The 18,815-nt window shown below is 39.7% G+C and overlaps 1 protein-coding gene across 4 annotated transcripts; it reads left to right on the top strand.

Annotated features, from left to right (window-relative positions):
* Positions 1 to 632: 632 nt before the first annotated feature.
* Positions 633 to 10,715, top strand: bmp5 (bone morphogenetic protein 5). 4 transcript variants are annotated; one of them, XM_071543732.1, is made up of 8 exons: positions 633 to 1,433; positions 1,503 to 1,639; positions 4,407 to 4,599; positions 7,098 to 7,246; positions 7,683 to 7,880; positions 8,505 to 8,581; positions 9,246 to 9,356; positions 9,495 to 10,715. In XM_071543732.1, the coding sequence occupies exons 1-8, from the start codon at positions 1,150 to 1,152 to the stop codon at positions 9,642 to 9,644; spliced, it is 1,299 nt and encodes a 432-aa protein (XP_071399833.1). In that variant the 5' UTR covers positions 633 to 1,149; the 3' UTR covers positions 9,645 to 10,715. The 4 variants fall into 4 exon arrangements, with proteins under 4 accessions (XP_071399833.1, XP_071399841.1, XP_071399825.1 ...); XM_071543740.1 differs by having other exon boundaries at positions 633 to 1,446; positions 1,534 to 1,639; XM_071543724.1 differs by having other exon boundaries at positions 633 to 1,639.
* The last annotated feature ends 8,100 nt before the right edge of the window (positions 10,716 to 18,815 follow it).

The following is an 18,815-nucleotide window of genomic DNA, read 5'->3' as shown; positions in this document are numbered from 1 at the left end:
TTACTACTGAGTTTATTCATACTGACCTCATCGTACTTTGAGGTATTTTTTATCTCTTGTGGTATCACTATAATATTGCTATGAGACTTGTGGTTTTGCTGTGGTATTTGTATAGTAGGCTATATTCGTAGTAGTAGTATCTTTCTAAAGTGTATTATAGGATTGCTGTAGTTCTTTATTGTAAGGGATATATAGCCTATATGAAACAGGCTATAACAGGGATATACAGGTGTTAGTGGGTAGGCTATATAGTGTTGCAGAATTACAAAACAAGGCCCACGTCTAGTTTTGTTTGTTTGTGTAGTTAATAAGAGTCCATATTTTTTTTTTTATTACAGCACAAACAGCCCAGTGGATGGTCTTATAGCCTAGGTGATCCTTGTTGTTTGCTGCATATTGCATGCTGTTGGAAGCCTCTCCTATAAACACATGGACTTCAATAAGTAGAGGTGATTAAAAGGCTCTGTCATTATTCTTTCACTCGTTAAGTCGGGTCTCGGATTTCAAGTGTCTCCTTTTACACTTTGGAGCCGCCACATTCATCTTGGACTCGGTCAAGTTTTATTGCGGCCGCTAGAGGTGGATGCAAAAACAAAGTTGTGTGTGGGATGGACTCAACAGGGCAACTAGACCCAACACACTGCATAAAACCTGCGAGCCGAGGCATGAGCCGACTGCACTTTTCTGCATGGTTTTGACTCCGTTCAACGCATTTTTTTTTTATCCATTGAGGACTTTGCGTTATCCCTCGACGTTATGGGCGTACCTACGTGTTTTTTCCCTGAAGAGGAGTAAGGTGCGGACGAGGTCACAACTCCATTACCAATGCGCCTTAAATACACGCTGTAACACAGTGGATGGAGCCTGGAGAGGAGCAGGAGTAACAACTGCTGGAGGGACCGAGGACCACTGGCACAGCAGAGGAGCTGGGACTTTACTGCAGGCTGATGCCTCATCTGTAGGCTGACTGGTAAAGAAGCCTCAACAAAGCTTGTGACTTGCCACCGTGAAAAGTTGTGGCGCCTCTGGCTAATATGGAAAGTATATGATTCCGTATTGGCAAAAATATATATACATATACATATATTTTTTTTTTACTGAGTGCGATGTAGTTCAACTCCACTACCCGAGAGTGAGCTATTTGTCAAGATGACAGCACTTCCACCTTTAACCCGTGCTGTGTTTGGACTGGTGTGGGGCTGCTTGAGCTTTCTGTCCTGCGCTCATTGCGGGTTGAGCGACAACCATGTGCACTCCAGTTTTATTTACAGGAGATTGCGCAATCACGAACGCAGGGAGATCCAGAGAGAGATCCTCTCCATCCTGGGCTTACCGCACCGGCCGAGGCCCTTCTCTCCCGGGAAGCAGGCGTCCTCCGCCCCGCTGTTCATGCTCGACCTGTACAATGCCATGTCGGTGGAGGAGGAAGAGGGGCTGCAGCAGAGCGTGGGGAAGGGCTTCAGTGCCAAGGCTCACGGGCACTCCCGCAAGGCTTATTACAGCCCGCAGCACGGATACTCCCGCATGGCGCAGCCGTACCGAGCGGCCCCGCTCACGGGCCACAGCCCGCCGCTCACCACAGCTCACGACACCAACTTTCTCAATGATGCCGACATGGTTATGAGTTTTGTCAATTTAGGTAAGTGACATAAAAATCTGTGTGATTTGGCACCAGGTTTTATATAATCAAAAATGGGTTCAACCAACGGGTAATTAAAAAATAATCAGGCCTAACTCTTCTTTTGTCCTATTCACTGAAAGTACAAAATATATGGAGTTGCACAATCCACATCTCAATTGTCCCAAAGCTTAAAAATCATTCTTTAACTTTTCTGCTTCTCTTTATCAACATCAACTCTTTATGATTGGTATGGATTTAATAAGGGAAATCAATAAGGGATAATCATTAATCTCATCAGTGTAGCTACTTCCTGAAAAGTTTTCAAGTGTCCCTAATATTTTGTAGGCCACATTCAGTGTCATTTCCTACCAACAATATAGTCAAAGCATGAAAACCAGCATGCGTCCTTCAAGCGTTAGGCCTGAACCTCTATCAGCAGGCCTGTGTTTGCAGCCGCTGTCAGCACAATTGGTTCAGTCATTTTGTCAAAGAATTTCCACATATCCCGCAAAGCTGGTTGATACGCCGTCTTCTCATTTTTGCAGACGAAAAAACACTAAAGTGTGCTGAGAATTATGAGTTATGCTTTGCAATTCAATATTTGACTTCCTCTCACACAGCCGACAGCCAGTGTCATTTTACTCATATAATGTCTAGGTTTCTAAGGTGCAACCTACAGCCTAAATATTTGTATTATTTATATTTTCTGACGTCGATTATTAAATATCACTGAAGTTTTCTGTCTGCTTCAGCCAGTGTGTGAAATATGTCTTATTTAACACAGTTAGGCCAAACGTTTTGACCTTATCGTTTTGTGCTGCCTGCTATTAAAAAGCAGCTGAATTGTAGAATGATTGTTTCTTCAGTAGCCGCGACCTTTGACCCAGCAGTTCATAGCAGCTTATCAGATGACTGTCTGACCTTGAGAAAATTGGTCTTAATTATTTCCTGTTGTTAAAAGGGGGAGTGATATTGAATGATGCCTGTATTTTTTCTTTCTGATGGCTATACGTTTTGTCACTAACTGAAAGCAGTATCCTCCGCCTTTGCTTCATTTGAAGCATTTGTTCTTTTAATAGAAATAAACTCAAAAATGGAAATGGGTATGATGCAGCATTGCACACCTCAAATACAATACAATACAAATACAATACAAATCAGCATAAAACATACACAGCATAATATGTTTCTGATACTGTAATGGCAAAAGAAATATATATATATACAGCAGTACATGTAAGAGTGACTTTGTGTCTAGTTGCTTGGAAGTCTAATCCCTCACCTTGGCCTGAGCCCATCTGTTTCCACTTACCACTACTAGGGCATGTACACTGTCAGCCTTGAAAGCTCTGCTCTCATTTTGGGGACTGTCAGTGAAGTGTTCAATGGGGCTCTGTCTTTATTACAGTACACTCAAATATAACTACTGACCTCAACTGTTTCAGAAACATCTTTATGACATTACATACAGAGTTAAACATGCTTGCAAAATATCGCTCCTATATTTAATCAGTCAATTCTATAAGATGTGGCTAAGAAGTTAGGCCAGCTATTTAAAAATCCAAATAGAGATTGAAGAGAGTATGCAAGAGAGGAAAGATACAACTATGAATCACACAAGCGATTTATGAATCAAATTTACACAAAATGGATACTCTCCCTGTAGGACATTTAGAGAATCTGAATCCAATTAATATGTAGCACATCAAGAATGCAGCAGGCTCAGCCCCACACTGGCGACTCAAGACATTATTGTTTAATCTTTAGCTATCTGAAAGTTAAATGCATTATACACTCAGTGGCACTTCTGCTTCAGATTACTGCCTGTGGCTAATATAATGGAACACGCTCAATGGGTAAAAGTCAGCGCTGACCTCTGACCTGTTTGTGCTAAGTAACCACAGACGTTCGCTCCTGATAAAATATCAGTGAAAAACGCTGCATGATGAAACTACCAGTGTTAGAAAATCAACTGACCTCAGGCCCATATTTCGTTAGTGTAAGACAGATTTTTCCATTTTAAGTATCATTAAAATATCTTTGGTCATGTTGTTCATACAGCCATAATGTTTTGAATATCTGTATGACATTATTAAACCCATTGCATTAAAAGTATTTTCCCCTCAAAATTAAACAAACCACAAAAATCAACTGTTAAAAATCCTCTATGCCCCAAATTAAAAGGTCAAACACATGTTACGAGTTTTGCCACATTTACAAAAGTCACACGTCACAGATAAAGGTATCTCATGTCACTCAAGACATTGTAAATATGAAGTTTTAAAGGTAAGGGTCATTAAACACTGTCAGTGTATTGTATGAAACCTACAGGAGGTCAAAATAAGGTCAGAAATGAGGTCAGGCTAGTCGCTCACGTGAGGCTGAAGAATCCTGTCTGGTCTTTTCTCTCACTTGAGGAGCAGACGAAAGTGTCTTTAATTGAAATCAGCCTGTTTTTCTTAACTGACAGCCCATTCATCATGGCCAGAGAATGCAGTTAGGCACACAGTAGAGGGCCTGTCTGGGAACTGCTACCTGTATTCAGTTGACTGATTTAATGGACTGGAAAGTGCTTTTGTTGGTAGTCAAAATGTTTGGATTGGACTTGGAATGTAAAAGAAGATGTGATAAATTACTCTTTTTCAGTGTGTTAATGCTGGCATATTTTCTGTTTTGGGCAACACACATATATGGTGATTCAGGAGGTGAAGTCATATTTCTTGATCGATGTGAGTTTCGCTGCCAATAAAAATGAAATTCATCGCGAAATGTTCTCTTTCCCCAGTGGAGAAAGATAAAGATTTTTCTCACCACCGACGACACTACAAGGAGTTCCGCTTCGATCTGACTCAGATCCCAGATGGAGAGGCGGTGACTGCTGCTGAGTTTCGCATCTATAAGGACCGCAGTCACGCCCGCTACGACAATATTACACTGAAGGTGACCATATACCAAGTCATCAAGGAATATCAGAACAAGTACGTACCTGAACTCCTATTTAACTAGAACCAAACACCAGCAGATATATCTCTATCTTGTGGGAACATAATTTACTCAGGACAAACAGATGGACAGTGATATTTCACATTTGACAGAAAATTCCAAATCCAGCCTCATGTAATCCACACAGTTTGTTCAATAAGTCAATCTCAGAGGAATCACACTGGAATCTGAAAATGGCATCAGTCACACAAAAGGAAGCTTTTATAATGGCCATAGTTGTGCGAAATGCTATGAAACACAAAGCAGCTACTCAGGCAGAATGAAAGAACATTCTGTTTGCACTTGAAGCTTGATGGGAAAAAGATGAAACTAGTTGTTACTCCACTGTAATAAAGGTAAAGCTGAACTCTTATGTTTTGATGCCACGCTGTTTTCTTATTTCAAAATTTAAAAAATCGCTAGCAGCTATTGTCTTCTACTGTTTTTCTCCAAGGAAATTTTCCACAAGCACAGGACATCCTCCTATCTCCCACTCTGCTCTGCTTCAGTCTCACCATGCCCTCCTTACAAATATAGTTCTCGGATAAAGAGAAGTCCATTAGCGAGTCGACCACTTATGAAGCCTGGAAGGTCCATCAGTTATCACTCTTCATGTGTTGCCTGCCAGGCTGGCCGCATCCCAGATGAAACCATGAGGGCCCCGACTGGGGGCGAGGGGGGGGGTCTCCCTAGGGTGCTCCCTTGGTAACTCTTATGCCCACCACCTGCCTGTCTTAACAATGTCCCGGAAGTTTGAACCATGACATAGCTGAATACACAGGGGTGTACTTAACAGTGGGCCCACATTTGCCTGCCAAATATGTGTGTGGGTGATTGAAGGGGAGATATGGCCCTCCTAGGCTTTGAAGAGGTCCCAGTCAACGAACTCTCCCATCTTAAAGGGGAATACCACTCAATTTAAGCATTCACGTACATTATTCTTAGGGCATGGCATATTTCAGTCAGTGTTTGTGAACATCAACAGCTCTAGAAACCTCAATACTCTCTTATTAATATGTGATGTTAAAGCAATCAGTGTAAACCAGACAGTGAAGGAGAGACTGACTGAGCTTGCATGAAGTTTGTCTGAACTTCTACAGCCATACTAGCTTCACATTATACTAGTACCATTAATTCCCAACCAAAAAGTGTAGCTCTATCCCAGGCATCCATCCGCTCCAGCTCATCCTCTGTGGGACAGTACATCATGTAACATCACAGATCAAGCAGTAGGATACACGTTTTTTTCTCTTGGACTTGGCTATGGGAAACAATAGTGAATACTCTCCTACACAAAGCTATCTCAGGGTATAAGGGTATATATACAATTTATGTCAAAAATTAAATTAAGTGGTATGTCACTCTTGAGGATTGACCTTGTGCTGAATTGCACTTAGTTTTATTACACCAGTAATAAACACTTCCTAAACCATAGAGGCCACATGGAAAATCTTGGTTCTACCTGACCAGCACCATGTAACCACAAAAGCTGAACATGCGCCGCCTTGTCCGATCTGCCACTTGAAAAGCATCCAATTCAAATTGCAAAGCAGGGCTATTTCAGCTTAGATTGATGCCTTATGTCAGACTCATGTTAAAATTCACAGGGCGCGATATGCATGTTTCGTAACTCCTGAAATGTTTTGCCCATCACATAGCTGAAGTCTTGGCACACACTTCACCACACGACTCTGCAGTTCATTAAGAGTCACAGCTCCCTCAGCCATCACAGCGCTGCCTTCTTTTTTATCTGCAGCACAAAGCTGTCATACATAAACTGCCAAATTACTTTTACACACCAGATCAACTGCTTTCAATACTCCGGCTCTTTTTAGGGAAGAATGTTTGGTTTCAAAATAAAAGGATTAAGGGACAGAAGACAGACATGAAACAACTAATAAAAGCCACTCCGGATTTTTTTTTGTAAGTCTTTGGCTTATGTTACAGAGTGCGGGCTGAAGCATCCATCAGTGATCAGTCCATGATACCTTGTTTACGTATTCCATTATGGCTGGTTAAGGCCTCTTGAATTTTCAGCCTGACCCGAGTCTAAAAGTCCCAAAAGAAGCATATGTTCTCTGTTTGTGTGTCCCAATAAGGTTTCTGCAACATTAAGGTGCACAGACATTTCTTATTTGTTCCAGAGCTCAGAGCTCTGCGGAAGGGCCTGCAGTTTTGTAATTTCATTGTTCATAATGTGGCAGTAAAGTGTGGCAGTAAAGTGACCACATTCATTTCGTCTTCTCTTTGTCTCTTTCAGCTTTGAAAAATGTTCTTCCTCCATGTTGCAGCGATGCTCATGCTGAGAACCATGAGCATGCAGAACAAATGTTTTATTGATTTTCATTTAACTGCTGCATATTTGAAATGATCAGAACATAAAAGCTTTTGTTATTTAGAAGTAATGACTGCTTGTGCTTACATGTAGACACCATTTTAATTATGAATGTTTATTTGATGCAGGTGTTGTTACATTTGTTCCTCTCACTGACAGAGATGCAGAGACGTTCTTGCTGGACTCTAAAAAGGTCCAGGCGTCAGACGGCGGCTGGCTGGTCTTTGACATCACCGCCACCAGTAACCACTGGGTAATGAACCCGCAGCAGAACATGGGCCTGCAGCTCTGTGTGGAGACTGTAGATGGCAAGTGAAGCATGCTTTTTCCCTCTGAGAATTGGACCATTGTTGTTTTACTTGTAAACTCCCTCAGATTTTTTTCAGACTCTAGAAAAGGTCAGGAAGTTCATCATTCCTTACTATTTTTATCACGATGTTGACACTAAGACAGACATTTTCAGCAACTTAACGACTCCAAGACAAATACGAACAGCAATTTTGGACAATCTATGTATTGTGGATATTATTAACTAACAACAAATGGTCATAAATCCAGACAAAAGATTAATGGCTTGGACTAGTCTTGTTATTTGTAAAGCTGGAATTCACTCACACCCTTATAACAAGCAAAAATGAATCAAATATTCCAGTTTTTACACATTTTTCTCTACACTTACAGCTCACCTCATTCTTTTGTGTTGTATGTGATTAGTTGTGTTGCCTTTTATGTTTGGTTTTACAGGACGGAGTATCAACATAAAATCTGCTGGGATTGTGGGAAGGAACGGGCCTCAGTCCAAACAGCCCTTCCTGGTTGCTTTCTTCAAGGCCAGTGAGGTGTTACTTCGCTCTGTCAGGGCCGCTGGTGGGAAAAAAAAGAATCACAACCGCAATAAATCTGGCAATCAGCAAGAATCTTCTCGGGCGCCAAAAAGTGGAGGTGGGTGCATTGTTACACAGTTAGAATTTTTTTTTTCTGTATTTATTAATTTATTACTTACTAATACTCTGTAGGCTGCAATAATGCAATGAAATGCCAAGTTTTAAACAAATAATTAATGTCTGTTATAACTATCTGTTTTCAATGTTATTAACCTAGAGTAACATTACTGTGAATACATTAACAGTACTGAGAACTGAACTGAGTACTGATTGATTTAACAAAGACTCAATCTTTCAATAAGACTCAATCTGGATCAATAATTGCAATTCCCATGCATCTGCATTTCCCAGTTGTCTAGATGCATCACCCTCTAACTCTTTAACCACATACACAGTAAATCTTCTGGTGCATCCATTTGCTGCTAATAGCTAAACATTTATTGTTTACATTTCCCATTTATCACAACAATTTTGATCAAGAATGCACTATGATGCTCTCATTTAAATACAGCAATCTACACTGTCAGAAGCTGTATATACTTTTATACTATGTTAACTTTCATGCACTAAGCAAACAGCAAAACATATAAACATAATTTCTGTCATAGTTTTAGATTTAGTTTATCTTCAGTAGCAAATAGAAATCTTGAAATTCATATTTGTGTTACCTTTTATTTTGAAGATCATAACACAAGTGAGCAGAAGCAAGCCTGCAAGAAGCATGAACTTTACGTCAGCTTTCGAGATTTGGGTTGGCAGGTAAGAAGTTACTGCACTTCTCTTGAACCGTACAGGATCTACTCCAGGACCGGTCCTGCTGTATTTGGTGCAATTATTCTTTGAACAAAATGAAAATCCGAACATTAGAATAATCTTCGAGGGTTTTGAGCTGCCAAAATAACTCCCTCGCATGAAGATACCTGGCTGCGTTGTATGTTAATTGTTGATACCTTGGGATCTGGAAATCATCGCACAGCTGGAATTCTTGGGTTGTGATGTTCCCGAGATTACAGTAAGCTGTGTGTCTTATAAGAAAGCGAGGGGATGGGAGGAGGGTCACTTTCCTATGGGTTCATCTGGCAGGAAGTAGGTAGGCTGAAATGAATGATGAGAAGTGTATTTCTCCAGCAAAACACATGCATACTGAAGTGATTGAAGGGTTTCAGAAATTGCTTTGAATGGGCGACAGCCATGGAGGCCGATGTCTAAGTCTTGTCAATGTACGCAACATAGTTATGCATATGACAAAAAGGTCATAGTAAGTTAATAACATTGGTCATACTGCAAAATACAATACAGTTTGGATCTATAAGCCAGCCCTTCAAACAGATTGAATGGAAACCCTTAGAAAACGCATCATGTCTGATAAATAAAGGAAGCTAGTTCCTTGCATAATAGTCTTTTTTCTGTCTTCTTATTGAAGGATTGGATTATCGCACCAGAAGGCTATGCTGCTTTTTACTGTGATGGGGAATGCTCCTTTCCACTCAATGCACACATGAATGCAACAAACCATGCAATTGTGCAAACCCTGGTAAGTATTCATCGGAGTATATTATCTATATGTATATTGCAATAAAAACCGTGTTGCATGCAACTTTTCCTATGTTCTTAGCAGTTATCAATCAGTTGAAACACTCTGCTTATCATTTCACTCTGCTTTCATTTATAGGTTCATTTAATGTTTCCCGACAATGTGCCAAAGCCTTGCTGCGCCCCAACCAAGCTGAACGCAATATCTGTGCTTTACTTTGATGACAGCTCAAACGTTATCCTCAAGAAATACAGAAACATGGTAGTCAGGTCTTGTGGTTGCCATTAGCAGCCAGGCTAACTTTAATTTATGATAGGCGCTACAGGAATTGCTGGAAAACACATCGACCACAGGTGCGATGTGATGTACAGTATTATGTATATATAAGTTTTATTATCTAATTTATTTTCCACTCTTTTTAAAAATAACACTGAATATTGTAATATTTAAATGATTAGAAACATTTTTGATTTTACCGTACATCAGTTATCACTTAACCTTTGTGTCCATTGGCATATACTCTCTCTTAGATACAACTGTATGATAACTTTTATGTCAGTAAACTATCCACTGGATTGTAGTTTAATGACATCAAGTAAATTTGTCCTATTGAATCCAAAAGCTCAGTATAGATGCTTAATCTTCATAAAAAGTGGGTTTATTGTAGGTTTCATAAAGATCCCTTTCCTTTTCCCTTTTCCCATACCTATGAAATGCCTTATAAAAGCTCACTGAGCTGTGTGGGATTGTACTTTTAGGTCAGTATATGGTATTTTGTTTCTTAAACACATTTTGTAATAAAGAAAATAAAGTCCATTGATAGTTGTCCAAATTTGCATGACTGATGAATGTAAATTGTCACAAAAACCATCATAGATTTCATAAATCAGCCAAGATGATGCCATGAAGGAAAGCATCACAGCTTAAACAGACCATTGGAAATGTTACAAATGTTATTGGATGTTTCTGGCTGTGAAAATATTGAATCTTCCCTCGTATAGACCAAACTGCCCAAGACTTTTTCTTTTTTTTTTTCTTTTTTTTTTTTTAAAGCTGTCAGCTTTTAAGATGCCTTATAACAAAAATACATCATTGTCATCTTGTTCCATTCCAGCATGTTTATAAGAGAATGTGTCAGTTTTATCCAATGGCGGTTATCTCATCTTGGATGAGTGTTCATTTATGAATGCTTTATGAATTATGTCATTTTTATTCATGTTTATGTAAACCCCTTCCAAAGACATTGTTACCCAATTCTCTGTTGACTTTACAATAGCTATCTTGTCCTGCTCCACAGTAATTTTAGTATATGTTTGGGGAACGTATATCTCACTGTAGAGTGTTGTGTATTTCAATAAATGTACCACTTTTAAACTCTATCTTTTGCTTTGCTTTCACTTGAATTCACTGTCTTTCTTACTCCATTTGTCACCCAAAAACTTGCCCAAATATGCATTTAATCTTGGAGCTTTTTTTCCTCCTCCAGCTGCAAGTCCTCCAGCCTTTCAAATTCAACTTGTCCTTTTGTATTTCTGTTTGGAATTCTATGGATGTTTTATGCACCGTTGCCGGACTACCGTCTGAGATTTATAAATGTTTGACAAGAATGATATAAACTTGGGGTCCACCCATGGAGCCTGTTCCTGTGCTCTTGGGGAGTGGTAACACAAGTGGTACAGTACAAGCAGTTAAAGCAGTGCTGTGACCTCCCGAGCCTAACCAAAAGGGTGATTATCATGGGGTTGTTAGGAGAGAAAGGTATTCATCATTTTAATAAGCAATCGCCTCCAGAATATGAAGGAAAGATAACATCCATCGCATGATTTATGTGAAGTGGATGGCACACTCTTGCTTACATTCTGCACAAGTCTCCCACTTTGGATGTTGCCGTCTTCCCGCTGCTCAGGATTTACCTATGGAAACAAAGTGGCGGCCGTAAACTAAACTGAGCTGAGTGTTATTGCATTTGCTCCACGTTTCAGTACAAGCAAAGCTTCCAGAAAAGTGTGAGAGAACGTGCTATTTCCAGAGAAGTGCTCTGGTTACTCAGGGATTTTCAATGGTCTTGGAAATGTAGGGATTAGGTTAAGGATTAATATTTATTTACACAACTGTGTTGACCTTCGCTGAACACAGGATATGTACTGTTACACTTTTTCTCCTCTCACCCTCCCACTTTTATAACATTTTTTTTCTGACATGGCGGAACATTGAGTGACTGTATTTCACTTAATTAAAAGCAGTGGCCGGCCTGCCCAGATGTTATGTGGGCTCCATCTAAAAGGAGTGTTGACATTCGGTGAATAGAAGAGGCCACCTGCTAACTTAACTCTTGGCTTGAGGGATGATTTGCATTCCTGTGGCCTGTTGCCTGGCATGATTACTCCTAGCACTTCACAATCCCATCTACTGTTTAATATCGTGGATTCTTTCCAATTCAGCTAAATTTCTGCCTTTCTATAACGTAGGAGCTAGTATGAATGGGCTCCTATTTGGAGGAATTTTTCTCTGGAGCTATGCATCCTCTTAACAGAAACCTCCTGACCACATAAAAGGAAAGGGTAACAATTGCCATATACTGAGGGCAGATTACTATAGTGCCCCCTGCTCCTTGGAGCCCCCCGCGGTCACACACAGCCTGCAGTGAGTCAGAGGTGAGCTGACATTCATCACATCAACACTCCCAAAAGCCACTTCTGAGACAGACATGCCAGAAAACAGTCACATGACGACGACCCATGGCATTTTACTTTAAGCATCATGCAGGATGTTTTGCATTTTGCATCATGCTGTTGGGTTTGCAATATAAGTCACAACAGTTAAATTTTAGAGGCCTAAATACAGTACAGGCCAAAAGTTTGGACACACCTTCTCATTCAATGCGTTTTCTTTATTTTCATGACTATTTACATTGTAGATTCTCACTGAAGGCATCAGAACTATGAATGAACACATGTGGAGTTATGTACTTAACAAAAAAAGGTGAAATAACTGAAAACATGTTTTATATTCTAGTTTCTTCAAAATAGCCACCCTTTGCTCTGATTACTGCTTTGCACACTCTTGGCATTCTCTCGATGAGCTTCAAGAGGTAGTCACCTGAAATGGTTTCCACTTCACAGGTGTGCCTTATCAGGATTAATTAGTGGAATTTCTTGCTTTATCAATGGGGTTGGGACCATCAGTTGTGTTGTGCAGAAGTGAGGTTAATACACAGCCGACAGCCCTATTGGACAACTGTTAAAATTCATATTATGGCAAGAACCAATCAGCTAACTAAAGAAAAACGAGTGGCCATCATTACTTTAAGAAATGAAGGTCAGTCAGTCCGGAAAATTGCAAAAACTTTAAATGTGTCCCCAAGTGGAGTCGCAAAAACCATCAAGCGCTACAACGAAACTGGCACACATGAGGACCGAGCCAGGAAAGGAAGACCAAGAGTCACCTCTGCTTCTGAGGATAAGTTCATCCGAGTCACCAGCCTCAGAAATCGCAAGTTAACAGCAGCTCAGATCAGAGACCAGATGAATGCCACACAGAGTTCTAGCAGCAGACCCATCTCTAGAACAACTGTTAAGAGGAGACTGCGTGAATCAGGCCTTCATGGTCAAATAGCTGCTAGGAAACCACTGCTAAGGAGAGGCAACAAGCAGAAGAGATTTGTTTGGGCCAAGAAACACAAGGAATGGACATTAGACCAGTGGAAATCTGTGCTTTGGTCTGATGAGTCCAAATTTGAGATCTTTGGTTCCAACCGCCGTGTCTTTGTGAGACACAGAAAAGGTGAACGGATGGATTCCACATGCCTGGTTCCCACTGTGAAGCATGGAGGAGGAGGTGTGATGGTGTGGGGGTGTTTTGCTGGTGACACTGTTGGGGATTTATTCAAAATTGAAGGCACACTGAACCAGCATGGCTACCACAGCATCCTGCAGCGACATGCCATCCCATCCGGTTTGCGTTTAGTTGGACGATCATTTATTTTTCAACAGGACAATGACCCCAAACACACCTCCAGGCTGTGTAAGGGCTATTTGACCAAGAAGGAGAGTGATGGAGTGCTGCGGCAGATGACCTGGCCTCCACAGTCACCGGACCTGAACCCAATCGAGATGGTTTGGGGTGAGCTGGACCGCAGAGTGAAGGCAAAGGGGCCAACAAGTGCTAAACACCTCTGGGAACTCCTTCAAGACTGTTGGAAAACCATTTCAGGTGACTACCTCTTGAAGCTCATCGAGAGAATGCCAAGAGTGTGCAAAGCAGTAATCAGAGCAAAGGGTGGCTATTTTGAAGAAACTAGAATATAAAACATGTTTTCAGTTATTTCACCTTTTTTTGTTAAGTACATAACTCCACATGTGTTCATTCATAGTTTTGATGCCTTCAGTGAGAATCTACAATGTAAATAGTCATGAAAATAAAGAAAACGCATTGAATGAGAAGGTGTGTCCAAACTTTTGGCCTGTACTGTATATGATGTCAAGATACTTTTCCAGGTACTGATATTGTGGCCAGTTTTTTTTCTATCACACAGCATGGTTATTTAATTACCCTGATTGAGAAAACAGACATACCCAAGTGAGCAGTTGTTAAGAACATGTTTTTCTTTTGTTCAGCAAATGTGATATTTAGGGGAGAGAACATTGGAGAAGGCCTATCAATCACACAGGGATCATCTGAAGCTCTGAGCAGGCTGGGCCTGGACGCCTGACAAGCCTGACAAATGCTAGATGACCTGGGTCATTTTCAGCCAATCTGGGACATCGCTAGCAGGAAATGACAAATGTTTGCAAAAAAACAAAAAAAAAACTAAAATAGACAATGCAGCAGGTCACTCCACAAGCCACCGCATTATTACATTGACAGTGCCAGACCAACCGCAGGGGAGCGCGCTCTGGGAGCCACTAAGTGATGGTCATTCATGATACAAGAGGGGAGGAGCTTCAGCCGCCCCCATTAATGTGGATAAACTCAAGCTGAATAGCTTGTCCGCAAAATTCAAACAAAACAGCACAAATTTTTATGAATGAGATGCACACCAACAAAAACGGATTAGAAATATTTAAAGAGAAAAGTATGTTTTTCTTATTATTTCTCAGCAACCTTTCAAAATAAGTTATTAGCAAAGCAAGCAAATAAATACAAGAACAAGGTGAATGGTTTCCTTGGAGAAGATTTTGATTTAGTTCTTTCTGTCTGTAAAGGAGTTTAAGAATCTGGGTAAAGGCACTCTTCTCATAGAAGTGGCATGTTATGCTTATTTATTTTATTTATTATTAATGTGCACCACTGGCTCCATCACTGGTCCATCCATCTGTTATGCAGGCAGGTCCATGTGGCTGTGAGACTCACTGCCTCTCTTTTGTTAAATGAACAATGCATGTAAACACATAACATGTAAAAGATACATATTTTGATCACATTTTGCTCAAGCCAATATATACAATTCAGAAACTATAGATTCTTTTGTTTTACTGTTTATCTAATGCCATACGGACATATGGCAGCAACAAGAACAACAAAAGAAAACCAATTTAATTTGAAATATCTTGAGCATTATGTTTGTCAAAATCTGTCGAAAATCTTGGATGCTTTGGAAAAATAAATAGCAAAGCAAAACCATGAAATCAATCAAAATAAAAAACAAACAAACAGAACATAACATTGTCTTTTCTCAATAATTAAAAAAGCACTTTGTAGCTAAATATGTAAATGCTTATATATTTGTCAACTCCTTCATTAAATATATTACAACAGCATAAAATATTAGCTATTGTTCATTGTTTAGTTTAGTTATCCCCACATCGATTAACCCTCAGTAAACCTTGAGTCTTTTTCTTTTTTTCTTTTTCTGTGGCTCAGAGTTTATTTTCAAAGTGTCACCTTGCAGTCCATCCACAAGGCCAGTGAAATTGTATCTAATAAAAATGTTGTGCAGTTTACCTAATTCATCTTTCCACATGTGGTTCTCCTTATTTGTATTCTGTGGGTGGGCTATGACTTCCATACAGCTCAATCAGTCCCTCTTGAAAAGGGAGACCATATGGGTCACATTTTTACATGTTGTTTGGTATGACAAGGCTGCAGCAGGACCGGCGAGGAATGTGTCCTCATAGCGGGCCGATGCAGAAACACTGCTATGTTTGCTTGTTATTCACATATGCACATTAGCTTCCCGAGCAGGAGAGAGCGGGTGTTGGGTTCGACTTACAACAGGCTGTTTGGGAGCTCTACTGTCATATCCAATCACAGTTAGAGGAGGCACCTGTGCATTGAAAGCATTTACTTAAATCATCGCTTATACATCTGGGCACTTCCAACTTTTTTCTGAATTTGTACAAACATCATGCATTAAAAAGTTATGGAGCATGAGACAAATCGTTAATTATAGTTTTAAACAAGAACCCCAATACTTTTCTGAGACCATTTAAGCATTGACTAAAACCATAAATTTAAAACCTCTATTTACTTCACTTAACTCTGCAGTAAAGAATAGTCTTACAAGTTAATCCTGGTTGGGCTTTTGCTTTGCCTGGTTTATATCGAATACAGTATTTATGAAACATGTTTTCCATGAGAATCCAGACAAACATGTGAGTCTTTAGAGCTTCTCTTGTGGCTTTGTCTCCATAGAAATGAAAAGCCTCTGACACGATACTTAAAGAATGTCTGCTTCCTTCTTTCTTTCTCCCTTGTTTTTTCTGCAGGTCCCACTAACATGTTGTTGTTGTGTAGTTAAATAGGTTATTTATGTCCTCCTGTTGTCCCTCCATAGTATGATTTATGTCAAAGAACACACATAAAGCTACAAGTTGAAAGAAAAAATTCAAACCAAATCAGTTGTGCAGTATATTAACCATGTTCTTCGGCAGAAAAAAAGCAAGTCCATGGACGTCTCTGTATCCTGTATTCATCATGCTGATTTACTGTATCACCAAGCTTTCAAACCAATGGTTAATCTGCGGTCAAAGCAGGGCACATCAGAAAAAATCACATGCTTTCTACATCTACAATATGACATATCTGGGTGCAATTAAAATAAAAAGAAAAAAATCACAATTCAGTGGCTCCATCCAGAAAGTAACATCCTTTCCAGCAAAACCTGGTGGCTTTGTTAGAAATGGAAATACGCTGAAAAGACTTTTTTTCTGTTCCAAGTCTTTGGATTTAAGGCACTATCATAGTCTGAGTTCATCATCAGTAGTTCATCAACTACAGCATCAAAAGGTGTCTGGCTGTGTATGTGGATTGGTGGAGTCAACACTGTTTACTGTGCTAAGGAAAGCTGGCTGGAGAGCTACTATCCTAGTAGCCTCTCTGCAGTAGATTAAGCAAAAAGACAATAGCACATCTTTGAAAATGGTACACTCACTGAAAAAGGCTGTTCAGAGTTTTTTGTGGGCTGAATGGTATTTTACAGAACCACCACTCTTTGAAGAATCACTTGAATCTTTAAACAGTTCTTCACTGGTATTTGAATACACTTCACCACATCCATATCGCCCCAAGGGGTTCCATATTAAAGCCAAGCGCTTCTTTAGTGTTGCTGTGTCTCTACAGGATTTTAAACATCATCTCTGTGTCACACAGAAAGTGCAGGAGTTGCTCATGATTAGGAATCGATATGTGGAGTCAATACTGTTTCATATTGTATAGGTTATTTTTTCAGGCATTTCTGCTTTACTAGGCAGTATGGTAATAAGTAAGTAGTAAGGAAAGGTGGGAGCCTGAGAGGATGACATGCAGCACATGGAGGATTTGAACCCACAATGTCACAAGCACATGGCATGTGGCCCATGGTATGTGTATTTGGTGCTGTTAACCATCTCTCCCTCTAACAAGTTCTATAGCTGTATTGTCCCAAAGGGAAATTGGTTATGCAGTCAGGTAAACACAAGGGTAAAAATTACATGAAACAAACACTGTAGATACAATCTGAATACACAAAAAACATATAAACAACAGAATCCCTAAAATAAGATAATTTATCATTCATAAAACAGTCTAGTGGAAAAATGCAAAAGAGCAACATTTTATCGCCTTATGAGCCGATTAAGCTGGGAAATAGAACCAGTTACCAGTTATATCACCATTATCAGTCTAGTATTTTCATTTACATGGACTTTTGTTGTTTCTTAATCTGGATTTCTGAGATAAACACATGAGCAAAAGGCATTGAACTTTACAATTACAATTTCACATTTGGCAGACGCTTTTATCCAAAGCGACTTACACATGAGGTTACACATACACATACACATACAAGGTTGATGATACCTTAAGTCTCAATTATGTTTATCTGTCCTGTCATGTTCTCACACCATGTGTATTGTAAAAATAGGGGGAAGAAAACATGTTGCCTAGTTAGAGAGCAAATAGAGATGTCAACAGCCACCATTTAACTCAGTTCATATGTATTTAGGCTGTTGTAAATTTTGCTGTGAAATTCAATTTCTTCCAGCAAAGACATGGTTGCATTTAAGAAAACCTTCAAGTTTATGATCCAGTTGGAGCAGTAATCCAGCCATGGATTCCTCTATGGTACAATATAACAATCTGCACAATATATCTCTAGCTGCTTTGAAACATCTGCTTACATTCATCAGTGTCAAACATGGTGTTACCTCATGCTTTTGTGAGAAAAAAAGCCAGTGGTCTTAGTGTATCAGTATCAATGATATGGTAATACTGCAGCCAATCGATTATTAATTGGAGAGGAAATTAATGTTTTTGATCACAATAATTCCTACTAATTATAGAGTGACGTTTCTATCTGTGCCATTTCACTTTAGGCGTCATTCTGGACAAGCAGAGTGCACACAGTCCTACAAGATCACCTTCAGTGGCATCTGCTGAATATGATGTGATAAATCATATTTTAGACTTAAATGCTCTACAGTACCATCTTTCCCTCTCCCCTAGATGACCAGACAGAACCCCAACACACAGGTCAGTGACTTTTGTGACTTAAAGCCAAGGGGTGCTATGCAGTGTGATGACTGCAAGGTAATCTTTAACACACATGCTGTCTCCAAGGGGAGCTGTGGAAAGTTGGCTCAGGCCGGACAGCCTCCCTGAAAGAACTATAAGGTAGGCCGCTATTTTTATAAATGCTTTACATTCGCAAAAAAAACAACATTTCCCTGAGGTAATTTTTCTCTTTGCTCATAGCTGAACTTAATGGAAGTGTAGGATCTGAGATGGTGTGGTTAGGTTTGTCATGCATTCCCTAGAAAAATGATCAAATTGGTGATTTATATATATTAATTCCAGAAAGATTTTGCTGTTTTTGTGCAACATGGAAAGTATAAAGTATACACCATTCAATAGATGGTTAAGACTGGGTATCAACTGTTACCTATTACAAAACTATGATAACAATCAATCTAAGATGCTTTTTTAGCTAACTATATGCAACAAACCCTTCCACCTTTAATGGAATATAAAAGAATATATCAT

The sequence above is a fragment of the Centroberyx affinis genome, unplaced genomic scaffold, assembly GCF_046629955.1.
Source record: "Centroberyx affinis isolate AG114_WGS23_722 - 3 ecotype Tasmania unplaced genomic scaffold, CSIRO-AGI_Caff_v1 ptg000240l_1, whole genome shotgun sequence".
NCBI lineage: Eukaryota > Metazoa > Chordata > Actinopteri > Beryciformes > Berycidae > Centroberyx > Centroberyx affinis.
Note: the sequence above shows the minus strand (reverse complement) of the source record. Positions and strands in the feature narration are given on the sequence as shown.

Bases quoted from the DNA above. Each gene is read 5' to 3' on its own strand.
- bmp5 (XM_071543724.1), top strand. From the start codon at position 1,150: ATGACAGCACTTCCACCTTTAACCCGTGCTGTGTTTGGACTGGTGTGG. The intron at 1,640-4,406 runs GTAAGTGACATA...CTCTTTCCCCAG, and splicing joins TATGAGTTTTGTCAATTTAG to TGGAGAAAGATAAAGATTTT. The intron at 9,357-9,494 runs GTAAGTATTCAT...TTTCATTTATAG, and splicing joins ATGCAATTGTGCAAACCCTG to GTTCATTTAATGTTTCCCGA.